Raw genomic sequence first — 23,666 nt, 5'->3', positions numbered from 1 at the left:
AAAATATCTTTAACTCAAGGTTGACTTACTACCTCTTTCTGGTCCTTTTATATGATCTCACAGCCTTCTTTTAAAAGACATGGTAGAGAGCTCTGTGGAATGTGGTTGAAAGCTCTTGGAACAGCTAGTAAGTGTATGTTGAGTTTAGAATATTCTATTAGAAAGCAAAGTGTTTTCTTGTAACTTTCTAAACTATTATATTACTATACTATTATACCAAAGCATGTTGTATACTTAAACTTATACAACATGCTTTGGCAAAACTCTACTTAATTGTGGTCATGCCAATGAACCAACAGAGTGAGAGAGGGAGAGAGAGAGAAAGAGCGAGAGAAGGAGAGAAAGAGAGAAACAGAGAGAATGGGAGGGAGCAAAAAGTTGTCAGAGAAAGTTCCTAGTTTTTGCTCTTGTGGTGAGCAGTGTGTATTTTTGTAGCTTCCTCTTCTAACCCCTGCAAACAGGAGTACCATAAGAAGGAGGGAAAAAATGAAAGAGGGAAGGGTGGTTGAGTGATTATGTGCAAAGGAGGTGTGTGCATGTGTGTGAGTGCATGTGTATGGAGAGGAACGCCACTCTCTCTCTCTCTCTGTACTTTAAAAGCGTTACAACTTCAGCCAACATCCTGAAGCGGGCCACTCTCCTCTCCACCCCTCCTCTCCTGTCCTCTCTCTCTCTCCTCCAGACCAACGCATGGACTCCAGCAGCTTGAATAGAAGGCAGTGAGGAAAGCAACTTTTCAGAAGAGAGATAAATGGTGGGAGGGAAGTCTGCTGTTGGTTTCCTGGACGGAGCTGCATGCGCTGGCTGAGTGTTGGAGTCACAATAGAAGGCAATCCTATTTTCCTGTGTCGTGTGGTGTTGGTGTTGTTGTGTGTGTGTGTGTGTGTGTGTGTGTGTGTGTGTGTGTGTGTGTGTGTGTGTGTGTGTATGTGTGTGTGTGTGTGTGTATTTTCTGTCAGTCTGAAGAGTGGGAGCACGAGCTGGGCTGAAGAGGACTCCTGGATGCAACAGCAGAGAGGAGGACCAGCCAAAAGAGGAGAAGAGAGAGTGATAAAACAGAGACAGAAGTGGCGGGAGCTGGAGTGAGAAGACCGGAAGAAGACAGAGAGTCTTGAGGGACAATTTAACAGGACACAGAAAAAGATAGTGATACAGAAGAAGAAAGGCGAAACTCACCTGACCCACTTGTCTGCTCTGCCAGGTGGAGCAACCTCCTTCTTCCTCCCTCCCCCCCTCTCCCTCTCTTTCCCCTGACATGGGCCGCCTGCTGGCCCTGACAGTCGCCTACCTGGCCTACCTGCTGGCCGCCGCAATCGGCTCTGAGCGCCAACAGCACCACGTGCAGCACGGCCCCTGCAGCTACACCTTCGTCCTCCCCGAAGTGGAGCACTGCCGTCCCTTAAAGGACTTCCAGGTCACCAACACCCTGCAGAGTGACTCCCCACCTGAGGCCGAGCCTGATTCGAGCCAACCCAAGCAGGGTAAGGCCCAAAAGGAGAGGCCTTCCTGGCAGGAGAGGAAGCTGGAGAGTCTGGAGAGTGCTATGGAGAATAACACCCAGTGGCTGCAGAAGGTAAGATCTCTTAACAACCACTTTCTCCTCTGTCATTGAACATTTTTACTCTAAGTTTTGTTGTTGTCTTCTTATTTTTTTTTTCCACATACCGCATTTTAATCTGCAGAAAAAGCACAGGACTGTCCATGGAGTACACCATCCGATAACATTTGTAGACAAGCCTTCATTATTGATAAGTTCAGCGCTTAGCTAGGATTTCCTGGATGCTGTCTGTATGCATATCTGGCTCCATGACAACGCCTGGTGTATGAGTGTGTATCTTTATTTAAGACCACTGGGACACCAAAACTCCCTGTTGCATGCGAGAGGAGAAAGTCAAGATGAAATAAAGTTTGCTAATATGAGGCGGTGCCAAATCTACCTCACACAGTTAAACCTTCTGAATGAGTGTTTCCCCCTACAGGCAACAAGTAGACAGAAATGTAACTCTTGACTTTAGTTGATTTACCAGACAAAGTCAGTGAAAACTCTCTACTAAACTCAGTTTAAATAAAAAATACAAAACGTTTCCTCTGTGAAAAATGTTTTGTTTATCTGTGGGAGACACATTTCAGCATGTCTCCTTGCTGGGCTGTTGGCCTTTGCAGTTCCATTTAGCTCGGATTATGACCGACTAAAATGAAATGATGCGATTAAAGTGGCTTCACAATAGTGTTTTCATTGCTAAGGTCATCAGGGCACAGATTCAGTATTGGGCCATTGTCTAGGACAGACTGACTGACACGCCACCGCTCTCCACCCGTCTCTCTATTCTTGTCTGCATCTCTTTCAGAATATTTATGGTGGACACTAATCCTCTGGCTGATCATAAGCGGTGTGTTGAGTGTTTAGATTGGCCAACTGAAGGCAAACATGTTGATTATATTTCAGGATTTGAAAATGGGGTAATATGAATGCGAGTGCTCTTCCTGTGCTCCTGTCATTCCCCACTCTCACTCACCACAAAATCGTCTGTTTTGTTCCTTTCCTTTCTTCTTTTTCTTTTGACACTCTGTTCCTCTCGATCCCCCTTCGTCACTTCTGGCCACATCTGGACTGCTCTGCAGCTCTGGGAGAGATGAACGTGTCTAATCTCACACCTTGACTCATCGACCATCAGATCTCAGACTCTTTGTCTGTCTTGCTAATGCTCTCCTGACACAGTCTGAAACGCACATGTGAAAACACACACACACACACACACACACACACACACACAAAATTCCCCTGTGCACACTCTGTCTGATGCTCAGTCAATGAACTGGAGACCCAGCTTCCATGGGAAGCTTCCCAGGAGGCCACACTGTGTGTATGTGTGTCTTTCAGAGACGGAGAGAGACAAAGATAGGGAGAGAGTTCATACACTTTTCCTCATGTGCGCAGTATATTATTAATGCATACAGCCTGTAAAGCACAATTGCTGAATAAAAAAGCATCACATATTACATCTTGGGCATGTTCTCTGTAGCATATCTTTTCTTACGCTCCACAAGAGATGTTATATTAGCCATCATGAAGAGGAGATGCAGTTTAAACCCCCACATGTCCAGAAAAAGCTCTGCTGACACATATCTTGCTCTGTTGCCAAACTTCCTCCACAAAACGTCTGGAATGAACACAAAGATCCAACCTTTCAACACGTTACCCCCACCAGGCCACAGTGATGCATAAATGATCGCACTGTAGGTGGGATTTCCACATAAACAAAGCATGAACTTAAGAGCGCCTCTTTTGGATATGCACAAGGGAAAACTAACCTTTGACCCAAGATGGCAAAGCCTTTTCAGCGCCTTGTGGAGCTCATTAAGCTTATCTGCATAATTTTTGGGGAGAAACGGACGGTATGCATGCGGAAGAGCTCGAGGCATGTGTATGTCGGTGAAACTTTGTACGAGCTCACTCAAAGCTCCCCTGGGATGTTATGACCATTACTGTGAGTCTTCCACCTGAACCTCTTGAAAGAAAACACACACCCATACACACAAACCTAGGAGCGCACACACTAATCCGCCATGTTCCGCAGAGGAATCTCCAAGTGGATGAGTGCAACAGGAGTGTATTAATATTCAAGTTTCCGTCTATGCCGTTTCCAAGAAGAAACTAGTGTTTGTTTTCTTTTGTACTAACCCCTAATGTAACCCCCCATCTAGTCCCTTTCGCCTTCTGTTGCCCTGAAGGGTTGGCAAAAGGGACGTGAGCATGCTTTTGTTAGTACTTTTAAGAGCCTGTGCAGATTATGCTAATGCAGAAATATTGCAGAGAGATCAAGGTGGCTAGGCTACCCTTGGTGACCCGATTTCCTGGCCAAGTAATATTTCATTAAGCCAATACCAAAGTATGTCTCCCACATCATTCACATTATGCAATTAGTCTCCATTTTCTTCCCTTTCATTAAACACGCATCCCTGTTCTCCATCTTAAACAGTGTCAAACTAGGGCCGTCGATTTCCATCTCAATTATAAACAAAACATAATTGCTGAGTTACTTCTAGTGGTATCCGTGCACGCAGATAGTTTTGGTTTTATTCGGCCGAGGTTTTACTATATTTGCATCTAATCTGTCAGGGGTGAATGGACTTTTGTTTTCTGTGCGCACAGCATTGAAAAATTACATTTAAACAAGGCTAAAAGTCTATTTCATGCTAGCAGCTCTGTAGGGTGGTGCTTTGTGCTAAATGCTAACGTCCACATGCTAACATGCTGATGTTTAGCAGGTATTGTTTAATATTTTATCATTTTAATCATCTTAGTTCACCGTAGTAGCATGCTAACATTAGCAAATAAGAACTAAACAAAAAGTACAGTCAAGGTTGATGGGAAAGTCATTCGTTTCAACATGAACAAAAGAATCGGGCGAATTGAAATTTTTACTTGATGATGCTAGATGAAAAGATGAGGGATCACCAAAGTCATTACAATTCATCCTGAGGGAGAGACGAATGTCCGTATCAAATCCATCAATACTTATTGAGAAATATCACTCAAAACCGCAAATGTCAACCTCATGGAAAAGCTAGAAGAAAATTCAGGGGGAAGTCCAAAGTTATTAGGATTCATCCTCTGGGTATCATGAATGTTGGGATATTGATAAGTAAAAAATTCGGCCTGCTGTTGGCCCTAGATCAAAAGTCAGGAGATCATAAAAAAAATATTAGAATCCCTCTAGGAACAATACACATCTGTAAAAAATTTAATGGCAATCCATCCAACATTTTTTTTGAGATATTTCATTCTGGACTAAAGTGGTGGACTGACCAACACTGCCATCCCTAGAGCCTTGCCTCTAGCATGGCTAAAAATTCAACAGCAACATCCCTCGGCCTTCTGGTTACTCTGCAGAAGCTACAGAAAATACTGACAAATTCTTCGACAGAAAGTGGCTGAATGTGAATGAGATTAAAACTGTCCACAGCGAGATCTGGGATTTTCCAGAATAATTGGCTCTTAAGATCATTTATGTTGATTTTTGTAAATGTTGTTTTACAGGGCTGTGGGCACCACAAACACGATTTTATCCCTCCTCCATTGGACTGGGGTGGAGACAGAAATGCAAATTAAACCAATCTCATTCCCTAATGAAAAGTGGACGGACATAGTGTTACACTAACACATTAATCAAGTCACTATTTCCATCAACATATATTCACTGCCGTCCCTCATGATCATACCCATCCTGATGTGCAATCATTATCGTTTGCCAGAACATCCAGCAGATATGTTTCCCATGTCTTCTGTAATTGGTAGCTGAGAACAAATGTGTCTATTTGCTCAACAATTAAGATATCAAGTGATACAACTCCTATGATTTTCTGAGCACTGATCCCCCCCCTCTGTCCCTCTCAGACACAATAAGACAGAATTACACTACATCCCAAATGTGATTTATCTGGCTGCACAGTGCAGCGTATGACACAGCTACAATTAATGCAATTGGCAGTGGGAGATGGAGTATATCGAGACCTCTGGATTGAGCTCTATCAAAGGCTGTTATGGGAACAATTTGGACCGGCGGCTGATAGCGGCTTCAATACACGAGGCTGATTATGATGCAGGGATCTTTGGTTCTTCCTTTGGAGTTGGCTTTAATCCGTTTGGTAATCTCTTCATAACAATCGTTATGGAGGGATTTTTTGCGCTGTCTTAGTTGTCCTTATGTAGGAAAATGTGAGAGATGGATTTACAGACCAAGAGGAAGGAAGAGGGAGAGTTTGAAAGAAAGAGGGAGTTAGTGAGAGCTATCAAGAGGAAGTAAGAGACAAAGAGAGAAAGATTACCAGCAGGCAAACAATTAATTGCCGATTCATCTCTATTTGGCCACCTCGATCAGTATTTTTAATGTCATAAAAAACAGAAACACCCCTCTCCTGTGACAGTGCATTATTATAATTCTATTCCTCTCTAAGATGGACATTTGTATTGGGAAAAAAACAAACAAACAAACTTAGTCTCATTTGAATTCTCTTCGATTTTTTGCGGATAGCCACTCATTAGCTGGATAATTCTGAATGCTTTCTCCTCAGAGGCTTCATTTTCCAGTCATGTGGTTTAACGAATAAAGTCTGATCTTCTCTCCCAAGAAAAGTCATAAATATTAATGCTCTTCGGTTCAATATCCTACTTTGCCTTATTGCAAAGGCACAGACCATTGCACGTAAAACATCAAACAAAATTCCATCGTTCACGGCAGTAAGAGACAAATTTGTCTTCCTGATGCCTGATGTGCTCAACCCGACCACGTTAATAAGATAATCCATTTATTGGAGCAAGATGGATGCCCTTCTATTTTTACCTCTGCTGAAACACATGATGGGGTTTTTACCAATGCTTCTTTCTCTGAGCTTGTGATTGATTACAGAGTGTAAGCGACCTTATCCCAGAAGTCCAGCACATGAATATCACAATGTCAAACCCCAGTGCTGCTCTTCTTTCTTCCCATCGAAATGCCATTATATTGCATCATTTTCTTAATGTGAGTTCGGTATTTGCCTGAGGCAGACCGGCAGAAGGACAGATGGGTGGTAAGACACTGGCAGTGTCCTGGGGATACTGAATTCTATGACTCCATCAAAGATTGAGGTGACAATTACAGATCGCTCTCAGGTTGCGGCATGAAGTTGTCAGTGGACCTATGGGGACATTACCTTTTAAAATATGATTATGACCACAATCTGACATTGTGGATAATATTCCCAGCGTCTGCTTGTTCTCCTTACAGCTGGAGAACTTCATCCAGGAGAATGTGCGCTCTGGGATGGAGGAAATAAAGAGAACTGCGGTACACTCCCAGACAGCGGCCATGCTCGAGATGGGAACCAACCTCCTCAGCCAATCAGCGGAGCAGACTCGCAAACTGACAGATGTTGAGACCCAGGTGAGCCCATCAGGAAGGATTTGGGGCTAGACCTGAGAAAACGTGTTTGCAGCCAATCCAAATGAACAAACGTGCGGATCACACCCATGCAAAAACAAATTATGTCACTTACGAAACACTTGGAGAATGGCTAATTAAATGTAAATCAGATGTAACCCGCTGAGAAGCCATGCCCAAAGGTGGCGGCAACTGCTTTAAAACAGCTGGTATTTGGTTCTACAGGCTCTGATTGACACAGTGAGTTGAGCTCGGCGTCTGACAACAAGCCAATTAAAACATAAAGCTCAGTAGCACAACACAGATGTGTCTTCAATCATGCCACAGAGCTGTTATTACAGACTGGGCTTGTTTTGGTCCTCATGCTTTCTTTTTCTCTTATCAAAGTTGATATGAAACGGCAACCTGTACAAATATCTGAGCTGCTTTGCTCAAGTTTTTGTTTAATCTGCAACTTCAAAATATGTCACAGGTGCGTGTGAGATAATTCTTGCTAAAGTTTTCATTGTAAGATCAAAGGATGAACATTTTGAACCTCATGATGTGCTGTGCAACATCGTTCATCTCTAAGGGCTTTTTATAAATTCAACGGGCAACATTTTTGTTCCATCACTATCTCCATCTGGTATTTCTGATCACTCTCATCCATCCTTTTACCTGCAGATATTGTGATACAGTTATTCCTCTGTTTTCATCAATCTGTAGGTGTTAAACCAGACGAGTCGCCTGGAGATCCAGCTGCTCGAGTACTCGCTCTTCACTAACCGGCTGGAGAAACATATTCTCCTGCAGACTCAAGAGATCTCACGCCTCAGTGATAAAAACAGGTGAGCACTCACATTTCAAAGGTTTACTCAGGCAAAGCACATTTAAAGCACTGCACAACTTACAGGGTGTTTTTTTTTCTGTTAGGTATAGGACCTTCATTTTAAGAATTAACTAAGTGTTAGTGCCGCGGTTGGAGCTAAAGTGGTTATTCGAAATTCATTTTGCTCTCATCTTTGAACATCAGGAGGTGGTGTTATGCAGACACTGCTGTGGTTGTTTTTGCTCTTTACTTCCCAGAGATCAGCCATTAGTCTACAACTGCGCCTGCTATAATGCTGTGTTTTATTTTTTTTTCTTCTTGGATTTTCTGTTAGTGAGGCTTTAGTTACTATAGGTGGTGCTATTTTCTTTGCCTGCCAAGCTTTTCCTTTACTGTTTCCAAATGTGCTGGTGTGGCCGCTATAGGAAACATAAAACACATCTCTTCCTGTGCACCAAAGAATGTTTTCTGAGGAAAAAGCTACTACACACAGAATATAAAGGCCTTAAAATGGTCATATACTGTGTCTGTGGATGCAAATGCATGAAACTAGCCCTTCTGGTACAACAACTGGAAAAGAGCATGTTGAATCACTCCAGCCGAAGTGAACGACAGGGCACTTAGCAACAATATAATGTGTATTGTGTAAACGTGTGTGGGTTTGCCAGTGAATAGGCAGTGCGCGCTAGGAGGGGTTTCCCATTCTTCTCTCGAGGAACACAAGGTCAACTTGGGGCCAGCAGGGGTTAAGGAGAGGGTGCTGGGCAGTGTGAAAGGGAGTGAGTGTTTTCTATCATTGTATGCGGTTGTTTATCATTCCATCCATCTGTACCAAGTGTGACTGGGAGAACACAGTGCCCCAGCTCCAACACCTGTCACACATCTGGCCCTGCTTGGCCCTGCTCTGCCCTTTGGCCCTCTTCCTTCAAGTGGGTTACATGTATATAAATGAACTCATCTTCACAAGGGTAAACACCATGACAGGACTCATGAAATTAGGAAGGTCATAGCAGATTTGCAGCCGGGCAGCTGTGGAATTAAAGAGAACTAAGGACTGCAGTGGTTGTAGGGGGCTACTGCTGCTGAGCCTTAAGGGCATGAAGCCAGTTTTTGAACTGCTGCCAAACTAAAAAGAGCAGAGAAACATGTTTGTTTTCATAGGCATTACATGTAAAATAGCATTGGCAGGAAGTGCAGCACATTGCAGCTAGAGAGAGAGAGAGAGAGTAGACTAATAGCAATATCTATATTACAATAATAATAAATAGCACAAGATCATAAGCATAACAGTTTAATTGCCCAGGATACAATGTGGTCCAAAATCCCATATTTGTTCTGTCAACCCCCCCAAAACTGTTTAAACATTGCTGTGCTGGTTTTCTGCCGCGCTCTACACTTTGACTGTTCCTCAAATTAAAATATACACAATGGAGAACAATTTGTTAGCTTGCTTTGCCACATTTATTGAGTGTTCCCCCACAATGCAAATATGAAATGGAAGTGATGTTAAAAATGATTTGGATTGATCCAGCTTTCCATCCAGGGCACACATTGAGTCGCTGCCTAAAGCGGGAGATTGAAGATGCACGTTTAGTGTAGCAGCTGCATGTGCACGGTCCTGAAAAGTAGCTTGTTCAATCAGGGTGGCTGGATTGTTTCGATAAATAACTGCTGCAGAGTCGTTAGTCAAAGCCATAAAGATCAGGCTGCAGGGATTTATGATCTTCATTTGGAGGTGGGGGTGTGGCACTTGTGCAGACACACACACACACACACAAACACACACACACACACACACACACACACACAGGCTGTTGCCTCATGGCCATGATCGAGAGACTTAGCATGCAGGCCCATCTGTGAGTGCTGCGGCAGTACAGGTGTTTATACGATGTTAGCCCGATGAGACTGTCGTACTGATGTGTATTAGTCATCCTCATGTAAATGTGCAAGTTTGCACAACCTCCACTGTGATTTTCCACATGCACCCACTCTTTTATACCCCCCCACCCCACCCCGCTTAAAATCCAATATGTATTTTAGTACTTGATATAACATGTCTTCAGATTTTAACTTTTCTCCAAAGCACTGTAAGGAAGTGAGTAGAAGTCGGTGAGCAGAAAAAAAAACCCAATAATATGCTCAATGAATTTTTGCTGTTTAACAGTTTTCTGGAACAGAGGCTCCTAGCACTGGAGGCTCGGTATGGGAGGGAGCTACAGGGCCTGCAGAGCGAAAAGCAGCAGCTTCATGAGCTTCTGGAGAGGCAGAGCCGACTGGTCACTCAGCTGCAGGGTGAGCTGGGCAGCTCCACGCTCAACAGCACCGTACTCCAGAGGCAGCAGGCCGTGCTCACAGACACTGTTCAGCAGCTGCTGGCCATGGTCAACCACTGCAACGGTAAGGCTGAGGGGTTTACGTTTTTTAAAAGAGCAAATTGTGCTGCCATCATCATTTATTTTTAAACAAGAGATACAAATATACACAAGGAGAGAAACGTTCTGTAGGTATAAAAGAGATTAACAAATATTAGTCGATTGTCAACACAATTTCTATTGCAGTCCTATGAGTCATTACCCTCCTCGGTGCAAAAAAAAAAAAGACTCATTAACAGTATCATGAAACACCGGAATTTCATTTAGACAAAAAGGAGATCTTCAGTATTTCGATTAATGAGGAGGGGATTTGTAACTTAAGATGCAAAAAAATCCACTTTACATGAAAATATCACCTAGAGCAGCCTGTAATTCAAATCTCAGACACACTACGTACATGCATGCACTACAGGAAGGCTTAAACCAGAGCTTAACTCTACAAGAGAACTCACATATGGGGTTGGGATTTGTGTGCAAAACCCATAAGGCTGCCATCTGCAAACACATGTCTGCCTGTTTTTGCAGAAATCTCCAATATGCCCAAGGAGGAGTCGCTGAGTTTCAGGGACTGTGCGGAGATCCTGCGATCTGGAGTGACAGAGAGTGGAATATATAGCATACGCCTCCCCAACTCCACCCAGACTGTCAAGGTAGTGAGGCTTTAAAGGTCACTGGCCTTTTCTTGCAAATATCACTTAATTGACTGTGACATGAAACTTTTTGGTAAGACATTTTATCCATTTGTCTTGCAGTACTTAGCACTGGGGTCATTTCACTTGTATTAACTTTACAGGTTTTGCCCAGCCTGCGTAATGTAAAGCTCACACACACACGTACACACACACACACACTACATAATGACGTTCAGATAGCTTATCATCATTTTTTTGGACCGCAGTAAACATTGGAAGGACAAACTAGTCTGAGGTAATGGTAATTTGCTAGGGTTTTAGGTATAGAGGCTGATGGAAATGCCACGCTGTGTTACAGAGAGCTAAAATAATATGCAACAGGAGCATTATGCCCCGCAGGCTTTGTGGTGAGTGAGTGTGCACTGCTGAATACAAAGTCAGAAAAGCTTAAGAGGTACCTCTGCTGACCTGAAGGAGATAGCCTTTGCTAACTCATCCATGGCATCTAGCAGCAGGCTATCCTTTCTTTGAATCACAGCTAGCATTCAGGGAAAAAGAAAGATAACAGTGAAAGAGTTCTTTTTTTTTGTTATTCATTACTCTCAGTCTAGTTTGCTGGTTGGCACCGTCTCCTACTGCCTCTGTTTTCCCCTGTTCTTCCTCTTCATTTCCTGTGGGCAAGGCAGCCAGGTGTTAGGCACTGGTGCCATGTGTTTCCTGCCAACTCGGGCCAATGTACATTTCCACTAATGCAAGTTAGTACTCCCCAAATCATTGCTGCTTTCAGTCTATGCCATCTAATTCCAATGTGGCTGGCGGGCTGGGTGGCTGCAGGAAAGTGGGGCAGATACAAATTGCCCTATTTTCGAAGCAGAGAGCGGGCTTCCTCAGTTGGACCAGAGACAAAAGGCATACACATATGTGATCTACCCATGTTATCTATCCATCTTTCTATTCTTTTACTCCCCAAGGTTGTGAATAATGATGATGCTTACAGACCAAATAATTCATAGTTTGGATCAGAGTCTTTTTTGTAATTTTTCGTGACCTTGTTATACATACTTTTCGGAGCTACATGAGCACAGGGCTCATAAAATGAAACTCATTAGGGCTTTTCTCCAAACACATTCAGATGTAACCATTTTATCCCCAGAATGCCCCTTGAAAATAATAACAATCACATTATCTTTTTTAAAAATCATAATAACGCTTAAGTGGTCTGGTTTTTTTTTTTTGCATTTTATTGTAATGGATTTTGACTTCAGTGACTCCTTGCTGGCTAGTAATAAGTGATTTTGGCGTATTAAATATGGATCTGGTCTAAATCAGAGTAACAATCGCATTTGGAAAATGACTTAAATTGAGAATTCAATTTCACCACCCTGTTTTTGTATTCATTGTGACACTTTTAAGTCCACAACATTGGCCTAATGTGCCAAAGGATAATCACAGCATATTGTCAGTCTGCAATGTTTTCTGAGGTAAAAGACCTGAGCTTGATTTAGCTTTACTATTCTGGGAAAGTGCTGGAAACTCTCATTTCATTTTTAGCAGAAAATAACAGGTTGAGATGTCGAAATCGAGAGACCCCTTAGGAGTCTGTCCACATCCTGGCATCCATATTGCATGGCTCTTGAGACAGGTCAGGGTGGTTTGTTTGGTGGACGAAATTCAAGTAACTGGCCGAACAAATCAATTCAAGTTCATCAGTAATTATAAACACTGCAGGCTGTGGAGGTTGTTATCGAGTCAGAAATGTCACAGACAATATCTATAATTTGAGTGGGCAACATTAAGTACAGATTCAGACATAGTCCCTAAGAAAACTAATGAAATCCAACCCTGTGGCCTTGAAGTATGCTAACTGAATACACTTGTTCGATTAAAAAACGGATCTCAGTTACAAAAAGCAGCTAATCTTACCACCCATGGGAGAAATTCACACAGTCATTTAATCATGATACCTAAGGGAAGATGGAATATGTCCAGTTAAACACCTTGAATATTTAAAACAAGTCCCTTAACAAGTCTAAATTTCAAGTGCAATTCCTTCCTATATGCTCTTCCAAATATATCTACATAAGGCAAAATGTGCAGCCAAGTAAGAAAGAAAACAGCGTGTGTAACCAAAACCGCATCTGCCTCCTCCTCAACCCCCACTTAAGGGGATAAGAACATGCTGATATGTTAGTTTTTCCTTCCCACCTGGGTCATATCATTACGTGTCACCCTGAAATGTTTGCCCCCCCCCGCCGCCCCCTTATTCCTGAGGCTTCCAAGGCATCCCTCAAATAACAGAGAAGCTCTAGTGTGTTTTATTTCTTCTTGTCATTTCTAACCACACCACTCCAGTACTGTAAAGTGTAACATCCTGAAATTAATCTCAGTTTATTGACACTCAGAACTGATTAGCTGTCAATGGTTTAAAAATGCTCAACACTGGTACCACTACTGATACAAAACATTATAAAGAATATTAACACTTTTAACCCTTATTTTATTTTATTTAATAGTGAAACAGCTTAAACTATCATATATTTGTCCATATAAAGTATAATTTAAAGCTGCACTAATCAACATTTTTTAAATAACTAATCTGTACTTTGAAAGGAGTCGCTTGAAGTGATGAACCCACTGAGCATTATCACCCGCAGTTCCTTTCAGATCTACAGGGCCACTTTAACGTCTTTCTGCTAATTGTTTTGATTTTACGGCCTGTAACTTTAATGTTTCAGTTCAGTTACACTTCTGTCATCAATCTCATTTCCAGCCACATTAAGCAGCTGTTTTCATCAAAAAAAAGAAAAAAAGAAAAGAAAAAAAAACCTGTGATAAACCCACGGCACGCTAACTGCCCAGCAACAAAAGACAATTAGCGACAAGCTGGTTAACACAGTGGAGCTTTTAGCTGCTAAAGAGCCAAATACTTCCCTTAGGAGCTGATGGAGATACAAAGGAGAGGTGGCAAGACAATCTGTGTCTGAAAAATCTGTACAATTATTCTGGCAAAAATGTGTGTTATAAAGTGACAACATATGTGTTTACCATTCATTCTGCTGCTCCAAAGTGGACTAAAAAAATCCATTACTTCTCTTAAAAGTTGCAAGGTCTCCTGATTTAAAGCCGGAAATATGTAATCATTAACCGGTAAAAAAAAGGATCTGACCAAGCGTTCAATGCCAGCTTTCAATACAGCCACACTTTCTTCCCTAGCCCTGAGGAAAAAAAAGGCTTGTTGTGATTTTCCTTTTATTCCAGGTGTTCTGTGATATGAAGACCAGAGGTGGTGGGTGGACGGTGCTACAGCATCGGACAAACGGCTCCGTCAACTTCCATCGTGGGTGGAGGGACTACAAAACGGTGGGTTCTTCGGACTGTAGGATTATCGCGCATCGTTGTCAGTACAGGTAGTATGGATCAGTATTGTGGGACAGGACAGGAGGTTCCAATAACTATCTACGGGTGGTTTGGCACAGAGAGGCGTGGGAGAGCGGCTGGCCTGTGATCCCAGGTGACCTGCGATTGTTGTATTTGGCCGCCCTCATGTTCTCCACCACCCTCCATGTTATTGCACCTGCTCTCGCTCCCTCTCCCTGTCATACTCCCACACACACACACATACACACACACACACACACACATCATGTACTTCAGTGACCACAGAGCACTACTGTTTGTATCCATCCTTTAGACCCCAATAGCTTTCCTGCAAAGGGAAATGAGTATGGTGATGAGAGTAACAACATTACCAAATGCAGGGCCCAAAAAACAAACTGGATATAATACAATCGCACACAAGAGACTGTGAAGTTGCTCCAATGCTTTCACAGAATCAATCACACACCTTTGGCTTTTGTTTTGTTTGGACTTAACATTTAGATAATGTTTTTTTGAATCTCATAACAAAGTTTTCTCAGCAGAATCACTATTTTCCTTTGAGCAATAGAGAAAAACATGCTTGCGAGCCTCTTTGAATTACACACAGAACAAGTGAGCGAGGCTATAGTTTGGGTTTTTGATTGAACAGAGTAGCAATTTATCTTTCACCCACGCCAACAAATCAATTACCACAGCTTGGACTGGAAATAAAATGCTAAGAGGACTGTGAAAGAGTGAGAAAAAGAGAGCGACAAAAAAAAAAAAAAAAACCCTCTTTCAAGAACAATATTTTTACAAGTGGATGATAAATATTTGGTTCCAGTTGGGGCGTGGGAGAACAGGGGCCCTAGTAGATGGCAGATAACGTATGTACTGAAATGCTTCACTGCCCAGGACCACTCTCCATATTCTCAGAAACTGTGGTCAATGTTGATCAAACGTTGCATCCAGACCTGCAGGTCAAATGATAAATGCTCCAAGGCGCTCACTATTTATTCACTCTCACTTAAGACCAATAACAAAACGAGAGTCTGGCAGCAAGACAAAGTGACTTTGAATTCCAGAGGTAAACAAGCACAAAATGTGTCCCTCTTTTCAAATGGATGAAGAATGGTTCAAACCTGCAGCTTATTCACAACTCTGCCTTGAAAATGCAACAATACAAATAATCAGACTTAATGGTTATACTGTATGCCTAGCAGTTCACATATGCATGTTGTCTTTTCACACTGAGTCCATCTCTTTCCATTCGCTCACGTATTTTGTTCTCGACAGTCCTCTGTGAGATTCATTAGTCGAGGCCACATTACATCCCTCTTCTTAAGCCGTCTCTCCGAATAAACCGTTGCATGTTATTATCATCATTTCCCCAGAGTGACATTCAATAACATACATTCCCACTGCAAGCCATTTCTGTCAAAGGCGTCACGCCCATGGCACACTGTATCTGTTTTCATTTGCTGCTGCGGTTTCCTTTGTGAAATCATGTTCGTATTACTGCGCCTTCCACCTGTTAACGTGATTTAAAATTGCCTCCTGACTCTGTGTTATGTGAGTCCTTGGCATCTCTCTGTTCTATGAACAAAGCTGTCCATGCACAGCCAGCATTAGCGTTCAGATGCTGGCTGGTCGCAGGAACATCTGAAGTGAAAATCAAAATGAACCACTGCACATTGAAATGATTTCACTGTGACTTAAAAGCGAACTTCTCTATTCTGTGCCTGTTTCTTTATATTCTGTCTTCTCATTATATAAAGGCGGTTGATAAATGAATTTAAAAATCCACGTAAAATGTCCCAGTAAGGTCCTGGGCCACCGTGAGCCAGCAGAACAGCTTCAATGCTTGTTGTGTGTGTGTGTATATATATATATATATATATATATATCTATATATATATATATAAGGAAAGCATTCATACTGTGTTTGAGCTATAATTACCTGAGAGGGGGTGAAGGCTCAACCCAAAGGGGACAACTAACAATACTGTGAAAACCTTCAGTACCATTGAGTACTAAAAAACAGTATTAGAAAAAAAACAAAAAATAGATTCATTATATCAGACATATAAGTGATTCTGTTTTTTATTACGCTAAAGAAATGAGAATTAAAAAACAATAAATATTAGTATTGAGGTCAATAACAATATGATGTACTTCAGTATAACTGAGGGATTGGCTGCGGCCCCACCGCAACCCTCAGATGCACAAGTGGTCGAGCTGATGGATGGATGGATTTGATGGCTTTGGCTCAAACTTTGCCCATAGGCGGTCAATTTGGTTGAGATCTGGTGATTGCAAAAGCCATCAGTCTCATTATTTCCATATTCCTACATTTCATACTCCTCCTACACGGCATGGAAGCATCTGCATTTGTTATGTTTGTGTGTGCCTGTATCTTTAAGCAGGATACCACTAAATGTACTTCTCAAAATGTATTACTGCCTGTAGTCTTTATCATGATATTTAGTGATCATTCAATGTTGTGTTCAATCGCCAACAATGGGACAGAAAACTTAAGCTCTAAAGTTAAAAACAACAGTGGATCCGTCCACAAAGCCAATTTTTATTTTACTATAAATGTTGCAAGTCCAGATGGAGCATTGGTAGGATATTAGGGTAAATTAAGGTCTCAACTGACTGGCCTCTTGCTTTGGGAGGAGAGTATTTCACTTCATAAACTCGGTGGACTGCCTTGGGCCATCAAAATGATAAATGTGACTTCTTAAATTGAGGTCCATTTTCATGTTAACTCCAAAAACACTTGGCAGGTCTCTGGTAAAATCATCCCCCTTGTTAGAATATTTTCTTGTTCTCTATTGTTTCTCTGTCTTTGTGTCTAATCCAGGGCTTTGGAGAGACGTCTGGGGAACACTGGCTGGGGAATGATATCATCCACAAGCTGACCAGCTCCCAGGAATACAGTCTGCATGTCCAGCTAAAAGACAGAGAGGGGAACGAAGCCTTCTCACATTACGATCGCTTCTACATAGAAGGAGAGGACAAGAACTACAGGTAACCACAGAGCATAAAATATATTATTTGGTTGTTTCATTCATGACTAAATTTGCAGTATTCTGACTTGTAATGATGCTTGGATCAAATTTCACTATTTTAATCATCCAATTACCTGAGGTGTTTATTAATTAGTACATGATAGCACAAGATATGAGGAAATGCCAAACTTAAACATTCCATCTCCAGTTCAATTTCCTCAGTTTTTCAGAAATCTGACATTAATAGGACTATAATGAGGGTGCTCTATTTCAGTAAAATGTTTTATTAAGAGCCTTCTATTGTGAAAGGCACAATTGCAATGCAGTGACACCCTTTCAATCGTTGCTTTTCCTTTGGGTGTAAGACTCTTAATATCACGACAGATTAGAAACTGTTATCAACAGTTCAAATTCCTTTCCATTTTCCTATTCTCTAAGCTTTCTTATCCCTGAGCACTGAAGTTAAGGAGCCACTTGGACCATCTTTAAGAATGTCATTCAAAATGATGAGCTCAATGGAGGGCATGCAGCCACTTTCATCTGCCTCCATTTTTCTTTTCCCATCACCACAGCTACCGCTGCCCCTGAAAAATCCCCAAGGGGAGCCACATCCACTGGAGTATAACAGGAATGCTCTGTTATACCTGGCCCTGCCAGGAACTGACAACTCAAACAAAGCTCCCCAGTTACCCTGCAATCACTAACAAGATTATATGTGGGTGTGCTGAAGCCATGCTTCCTCCAAAACTGACAGAAATAAAATATAAACCAAAATAATTCCATTTAGATTTGATATAAATTCACAGGAATCTGCCCTTGTCTTGTGGAAGTTTATGGAGATTGACTCTCTGAGAGATGACAAATCATAATCATACGTGGGTGTGTGCTTTCCAAGATCCCTAATAGTGCAGCAAATTGCATTTGCCTGTGTTTGTTCCACATAATAAGCGCAATGAAACTGAATGTTTCACAATTTTGCTGTAGGCTACACTGTGTGAGGTGAAGCACCTGAATGAATATAATCACCTCTGTAGCTGCTACCTCTGACATCATGTTCTGTTTAACTAGTTCAATATGTACTGGCTTTACTAGCATTCTGAAGACGCTGACTTCTTCTGAGGGTTTCTATTATAAATCCTAAGCCACAACTATGGTGCTATGAAGCTAGTCAGCCAAAGCAATCCTCCTACTCCTCAGCTGCATCCAGTGTGTTCCCTAGAGCAACATGGAGGTCTTCACCTAAAACTCACTAACATTATTCATACATTAATCATCAGCATGACAGACCACTTTTCCCCTTTAAGTTAGCCAAGAATAGCTGTTCTTATAGTTAACTAATGGTAAGCATTCCTTTTAATGTAACAGTATATTTTTCATTAAAGGATAAAATAACAATGTAAAAAGACTGTCACCTTGAAAAGGATTAGTCTGTGGTCTGCGGTGTTGGAAGAATAGCTGAACTAATTCATCTGGAAGTCATGGCTAATGCAAATGTTTTGGAGAGTAGGAAGAGCTGGCACAGTCCACAGGCCACGCTTTCCAGGAGGATATCCTGTAGCCTGTGGTTGCCATCCTGTCTCATTTGATAGGTTTTAATTTTCTTCACATCACCCATCCATCCTGAAAAGAACAAAAAAATGCCCCAACTAAATATCCCCTCATGTTTAATTCCACTCTCTCTGCTATTCCAGCCTTATTCCCGTCCCTGGCACTGTCATTTCAAACTCCCATTTTGCTGCCCCGCGTGATGTGTTGTCCTGCCCTGTGAACTTACAAATTCAAGAGGAGGATTCTTCATTTAGTCATCACAGACAGCGTGCCCCCAGCTACAGAGGGGGGTCACATAACTCAGGGGAGAGTCCTGTACTAACTAGACAGAATGACAGGGCAGAGGAGAGGCCAGACAGCAGGGCTGACCTCCTCGTCCACTCTCTTCAAACCAGTACTGACACACTCACACACACACACACACAGATGGACGGACTGACACAGAAACACACACGCATGCACAAACAATCCATTGCTGTGCTGCTGTATGGAAATAATTGAGCGAATCAATTTAAGTTGGGCAGGGATTGCTTTCAGACTGTTTGGGTTGTTTCACAAAGCACAGCATGGAGGAAAAATAATGAGAGGTTTTAGGTTAGTTTTTATATTGAAGTTTGACAATAGTGGGGACCGAGGGGAGATGGTACTTTGTATCAAACAGTATTGTACATAACAGTAAAAAAGGCTGTGATCTACAGTGGTTTACAACTTTATAATCTTTCATTGTTTTTGATTTATCTTTATTAATCTTTGATTACGCAATATTATACACAGGGTTACTTCGAGTTAAAGCTGCACTAGGCAAGAGCTTTATCCAAAAATACACTCTAAATGACAAGATGGAGCGGCAAAAGGGAGGAGCACTGGATTTTGCCCTATTTAAGATGCTGTCTATTTACTTACTGTTTGCCAAAATTACATTTTAATGTTAATTATGCCTAGAGGCATTGAAACATCAGGCAAAGAGCGGAAAATTAAAAGTGAACTATAAACTGGTTCCTAACCACAGAAACTTGGACTCTCCAATATTTTGCCTCGTTCATCCCTTCAGTATCCAGTGGTATTAAGGAATCACAGATCAGCCGGTATGTTAAACATGACTTTGCTGTGTTCAGTTTACAACATAACATTAAATGATTTCACAGATACTGAAGTTCAAACAGTTTTCGGGCGGTGACCACAAACTGCCATTTGGAGCTGCCAGCAAGCAAAAAGTTTCCCTGCACAGCTTTAAATAATGAATCGAAGTGCCTGCGGCTGAGCTTGTTGCTGAAATTCTTTGCATTTTTTTCCCCCTATTCCCTGAAACCAGCCTTCACGCCGAGGGCTTCAGTGGCACAGCAGGACGGACCAGCAGCCTCACCCACACTGGCACCCAATTCAGCACCAAGGACAGAGACAACGACCTCTGCACCTGCAAGTGTGCACAGCTCGCATCAGGAGGTACGCAGTTTCCCTCAACTCATCTCAATCTGTCTCTCCTTATAACCCATCTTGTTAAACATTTCCATCCACCCCCTTGTAAATGTCCCGAAGTGCATTTCATTTTCCCTCTGCGCCAATATAAAGTTACTGCTGACCTACAGCTGTACATTTGGGTGTTACATTTCATAAGCTTGAATTCAATTAATTCTGACTTCTTCCTTGAACTCGTTGCCACATTTCCTTTTCTCCAGGTTGGTGGTTTGAGGCTTGTGGCCCGTCCAACCTGAACGGCATATATTACCCCGCCTCATCCAGTGTGGTTCGCTACAATGGCATTAAATGGTACTATTGGAAGGGGCCAAATCTGATGGCTACTATGACAACCATGATGGTGCGCCCTGCAAACTTCTGATGGCATGGCTCCTTTAATGAAGTGAATGTCACCTCAAGTGAATGTAAGGAACAATACCCGGGAATTGTATATTTTGGGAGGATTTCTGAATCAGACGGTTGGTGCCTTCAGCTTCTGGACATCTTGGAGGGGTGCTTTAGCAACTGCCTGGGGACATGCCCAGACTCTCAGCAAATGACTACAGTTTTGATGAATTCCTGCGTGAGGAATTCCACCAGTAAAATCTGTTCACCAAGGCGCCTCGACTATATTTTTATGAGGAAAGAGATAGAGTATGAGCTTTTCTACAGATTATATCACAAGAACACAACTGACCAAATCAAATTATACAGTTACCCAAAACTTAATTCAATAATTAAACGGATTAACCTTTAGAAACCCTTTATAGCAACACATATTTTGTATTAAAATATGAAAACTTTTCATTTTCATATCATTTTTCAGGCAACGTGTCTAAACTGCAAAGATTCACAGACAGCCATTTGTATAGTAAAAGTTAACTAATTAAAATATATACTCTATACTTTAAAAGTCTAAATTTCACGCTACATGCTTAGTTAACTCTGTGATATATTTAACGCCTGATGTTAAGCCACAATGTTTTCTATTACAGTGGCCTGTTTGTAATGTTATTCCACCAGACTGTAAAGCATCACTTCTTGTTTAAAACTGTAGTTCTGTCCATGGACAATATAACCTGTGATAACCTACAGTGACTTCAATGGTTTTACCGCTGTTAATAAAGCAACAGCATAAAGAACAGCAACAATAACGGGCTTTGCCCTTTGCTGTGTCTTCCAAAGGGCTTTTCAGAATGAAATATCCCTGAATCTTTCCAGTCACACCTCTCATAAAACTTTATTTGTGAGGGATTTCGCTCATAAAAGTACATCACACTTGCACTGCTGTGATTTATTTTCAAAAATGAAACATTTGTAATAACATCTGGGAACAGAGCTGTAAATTCAATTTTAACTTTGTTAAAACAATAAAATCATATATAGTCTTTGGTGCCTATAACCCACAGTGCCAGGCGCTTGTTTCCATGTAAGCTACATAAACTTGAACAAGCCACACATGCTGGATTCGGGGAAGTCAGATAAGGACTGCTTCGCACCATTGATCTGATGAATCATCCAATAACACTGGGCCCCAGTGGTGCCCATTAAAAAGCGGATGGGTTTCACCTCGACTAACAGTGACCTGCATCTGCCGGTGTACGCTGGGGAGAGCAGCCGCTAACTGGAAGACAGCACACGAGGACGATGGCTGGCCATGTCTACAGTGTCTGCTAATTGTTGGGCTTCATGCAATGATCGACGGAACACTTAAAAGATCTCATGTTCACTAGCTAATGCTATTCCCCAAGTGTGATTCATTGCTTAATGCTGCAAATGTAATACAACTGCAGAAATGAGGCATTAAGCGTAACGAACTGTGAGCCAGGTATTGGTGTTTTGACGTGTCTCGCCTATTCAAGTCAGCAGCACAGATACTTAAAAAAGAGAGAAATATCATGGTTCATGGAAAAATATAACAAAACAGGAATTCATTCATTTTTACAAATAAATAGCTTGTCTGTGCATGGCTTCATTGAATTTATTAAGGACTTACCCTGGCTCAACTGCCTTTGATTTACTACTCTATTAGGAAACATGCAAGAGCTGCTCAAGACGGTAAAACTACTCAGAGTGATAACAGCGTTGCTACTCTGCCTGTCCGCATCTTAAATGTGTGTGTGTGTGTGTGTGTGTGTGTGTGTGTGTGTATATGTATAAATATATGATGCAATCACACCAGTATCTGCGAGGAAACTACAAGTATCATCACAAGTGGAAGGAGTGCCAGAGGCTATGAATGTACGATGCATCGGTTGTGACGACAGACCTGAGCCGCATACTGTAAAAGTACCTACGCACATACAAGCACATATAAGCACATATAAGCGCGCACACACACACACACACGCTCTGCTTGCATGCAGTGACCCCATTGCTAAACAAGTTTATTACGACCTCCAAGGGTTGGACAGGCGATAGATCACAGCGGGGGAGGCCAGGGGTGAATCCATCAAAGCGACTTTAATAAAGACCACTTGATTTGGCCTGCTGGTTCAACAGATGAAATGGCTGTGTTCAGGTCCAGTGAAGCAGACCAGACTCCGGGCCGCACTGCTTCTCTACTTGTCCCAGTCCCTGTTTATTCGACGGGTTGCTTATAAACACAGAGGCAGAGAGACAGAGAGATAGTAACTTTAAAAGTGTTTTACAATATTCCCAGTATTTGTGACTGTCTATTATTATTATTATTATTATTATATATACTGACTCTCACAGCAGGGAGTTCCCTGTAATGGAGGGAATCGTCTGTTTTGCAACTATTTTGATTAATCCCAAAAAAACAGAATGTGTAAAATTAACTCTTAACTAGAGATTTGACTTTTATCTCTATTAGCTCCTCACACACAGTTCTACAATCTAATATTTAAGCTCTTCTTTGGCAGGTTCATCACTAGAAATCCACGTTGTTTGTACAAGTATTACTCAAACCCACAAGACTTCATTTAGAATTCAACTAATACACCAAGGTTTTCAAAGAATATGTCATACAAGTACAGACACTGCTTACAAAATTATACAAAATGCATTTAAATGTTCCTCCTGCTGTGAAGGTGTTTTATATTGTAGTTTTTAATGCAGTGACTTGAATGGAGCAATGAAACAAGCAAAAGCAGAATACACAGTGTATGTGATAGTGTCAAACAATGGGGAAATTGCTTTGAAGCTACTTAAAGGAAACAGTTTGACATTTTGGAAAATATGCTTCTTGAATTTCTAACAGAGAGTTAAGGAGATGATCAGTGCCGCTCTGTTCAGGGTTTCCACCAGTGTATTCTACGGCCTGCTGGGCTTGAGCATCGGGGAATTTGGGGCAGCTCAGTTGGAAGCCTAGATGCCTGTATGACAGAGGTCACTAATAGGTGGACCGTGGTCCGGATCTGGACCAGAACGCCGTTCTATCAAGACCCAGAACTATAACCTATAAATTATTGAGAATTATTCGCAGTGCATTCCTCTTTTAACCCGCGCAGCTTTTCTATCCTTTACAGCACTGATCACGTGATATATTAGCCGATGTGAACAGAGTGTAACCTGGGCAGTGTCGGCTCCGC

The 23,666-nt window shown here is 41.8% G+C and overlaps 1 protein-coding gene across 1 annotated transcript; it reads left to right on the top strand.

Moving 5' to 3' along the window:
* The first annotated feature begins 944 nt into the window (after positions 1-944).
* Positions 945-22,030, top strand: LOC111223000 (angiopoietin-2-like). Its single transcript, XM_022746952.1, has 9 exons — positions 945-1,573; positions 6,771-6,926; positions 7,629-7,750; positions 9,899-10,131; positions 10,632-10,756; positions 13,997-14,098; positions 16,962-17,128; positions 19,970-20,100; positions 20,334-22,030. Exons 1-9 carry the CDS (start codon positions 1,256-1,258, stop codon positions 20,492-20,494), a joined length of 1,515 nt encoding a protein of 504 aa, XP_022602673.1. The 5' UTR covers positions 945-1,255; the 3' UTR covers positions 20,495-22,030.
* Positions 22,031-23,666: the final 1,636 nt, after the last annotated feature.

Source organism: Seriola dumerili, unplaced genomic scaffold, assembly GCF_002260705.1.
Source record: "Seriola dumerili isolate Sdu_G_001 unplaced genomic scaffold, Sdu_1.0 BDQW01000110.1, whole genome shotgun sequence".
Lineage (NCBI taxonomy): Eukaryota > Metazoa > Chordata > Actinopteri > Carangiformes > Carangidae > Seriola > Seriola dumerili.
This window is presented reverse-complemented; position numbering and strand designations above follow the sequence as displayed.

What these genes read in the sequence shown, in the direction of transcription:
- LOC111223000 (XM_022746952.1), top strand. Translation starts at nt 1,256, where the DNA reads ATGGGCCGCCTGCTGGCCCTGACAGTCGCCTACCTGGCCTACCTGCTG. An exon ending in GGAGAGGACAAGAACTACAG is followed by an intron (nt 17,129 to 19,969) that starts GTAACCACAGAG and finishes CCCTGAAACCAG; the next exon opens with CCTTCACGCCGAGGGCTTCA. An exon ending in TGCACAGCTCGCATCAGGAG is followed by an intron (nt 20,101 to 20,333) that starts GTACGCAGTTTC and finishes CCTTTTCTCCAG; the next exon opens with GTTGGTGGTTTGAGGCTTGT.